This window comes from Branchiostoma floridae, chromosome 4 (genome assembly GCF_000003815.2).
Source record: "Branchiostoma floridae strain S238N-H82 chromosome 4, Bfl_VNyyK, whole genome shotgun sequence".
NCBI classification, from domain to species: Eukaryota; Metazoa; Chordata; class Leptocardii; order Amphioxiformes; family Branchiostomatidae; genus Branchiostoma; species Branchiostoma floridae.
Window position 1 is genome coordinate 19090744 of NC_049982.1, and position 1703 is coordinate 19092446.

The 1703-nt window shown below is 43.5% G+C and overlaps 1 protein-coding gene across 1 annotated transcript in view; it reads left to right on the forward strand.

Annotated features, from left to right (window-relative positions):
- Nucleotides 1-1218, forward strand: part of LOC118412870 (mucin-like protein) — a 14992-nt gene extending 13774 nt beyond the window's left edge. Inside the window, exons 15-16 of the mRNA XM_035815921.1 lie at nucleotides 395-563; nucleotides 940-1218. Coding sequence (XP_035671814.1) covers nucleotides 395-563; nucleotides 940-1177 — 407 coding nt within the window. The 3' untranslated portion in view covers nucleotides 1178-1218. The remainder of the gene's footprint in view (nucleotides 1-394; nucleotides 564-939) is intronic.
- The last annotated feature ends 485 nt before the right edge of the window (nucleotides 1219-1703 follow it).

A 1703-nucleotide genomic window follows, 5' to 3' on the forward strand; every position in this document is an offset into this window, starting at 1 on the left:
ATCGTCACTAGATCACGCCGATGTTGTTTGGCACAGTTGCTTAGATTCTGGCTCGGAGACTTCTTGAGCGAGTGCAATATGAACGCTCCCTCGCGGTATCTGGTGCCGCGAGGGGGTCATCAAATTCTTCCCTCCTTCAAGACCTCGGCTGGGAAAAACTATCCCAGCGACGTTATGTCCATTGTTTTATAAAATTGACAGTGGTCAATCTCGACAGTACTTAACTGACTTGTTACCGCCAGCAGTTTCTGAAGCAACGTCAGACAACCTTCGTAACAAATTAAATGGGCTAATCAAAAAAGTTAACCCTTGATTGAAAAACTAAGAGAGAAAATCAACTGACTGATGCGTAACTTCATTGCTCAACAATAAATCTTGTCATGTCTGTCCCCAGACTGTCCCTATGGATACAGGGGATACATGGGTAACTGCTACCGCTTCTGGGGCGGGAAGAACGCTCAGAACTACAGCGGTGCCAGACAGGTGTGTCAGGAGAACGGAGGGGACATCTACATGTGGAGGAGCGCTGCTGCTGTCGCTGCACTCAAGAGGAAACTGAAAAGGTTAGAACCTGTGGATCTGTCATTTTGTAAGCGAATTGTTGAAAAGATTATCGTCCATGTTTCATTTAGGAAAAATAGCTAGTCATGGAAAATAATTCTATTCCTTATGAGATTAATCAGTGCAAAAAATGCTATTTTGGGAAGAATTGTCTACGTATATGTACATTCATCTTGAAATAGATTAGTTATAGGTTAACGACAAGAAATAGATAAATCTTATATATGGAAACATAATTGATCGGAAAATAAACACTTATAGCATGCACGTTACCATTTTGGGAATTCAGGTAGATAAGAAGCGAACCCCCCAATTTGCTATAAAAACGACGGTAAGTATACAACAGCATAATGTGTGACTTGTACATGTCTATTTCAGCGACCACTCCCCAAGTCTGTGGGTAGGCCTGAGTGATGAGGACCTGGAGGGAACCTTCCTGTGGGCTGACGGCCTGGCTTTGGGCGGGAACGACTTCACCGACTGGTCTCCCAACCAACCGCGCAACACGGCTGAGAAGGACTGCGTCGTCGGACGGAGGGTCCACTGGTACCGCTGGAAGGTCGTGCCCTGCAGCTACAGGAGGGCCTTCATCTGTCAATCACCACGGGCTCTGTGAGAACAGTATGGCGTGGCAACAGTATTCTCTTTCTTTCTTTTTCTTTCTTTCTTTCTTTCTTTCTTTCTTTCTTTCTTTCTTTCTTTCTTTCTTTCTTTCTTTCTTTCTTTCTTTCTTTCTTTCTTTCTTTCTTTCTTTCTTTCTTTCTTTCTTTCTTTCTTTCTTTCTTTCTTTCTTTCTCCCTCCATCCCTCCCTCCCTCCCTCCCTCCCTCCCTCCCTTCCTCCCTTCCTTCCTTCCTTCCTTCCTTCCTTCCTTCCTTCCTTCCTTCCTTCCTTCCTTCCTTCCTTTCTTCCTTCCTTCCTTCCTTCCTTACTTCTTTGATTATACTGGAGAGCCTATAAGAATACATGTAAAGCCAGAGGGAACTGAGACTTTTCATAGAACAAAACGAAGATCCATATGAGACATAAGCTTAAGCCACACATAGGTCTTCATTTCACTGTCTGTTTTGTTGGTTAGAGATTAAGGTGTAATAAAACCTGTATCCGTACACCACAAAGAAATAAATCTGATAGAGCGAACTA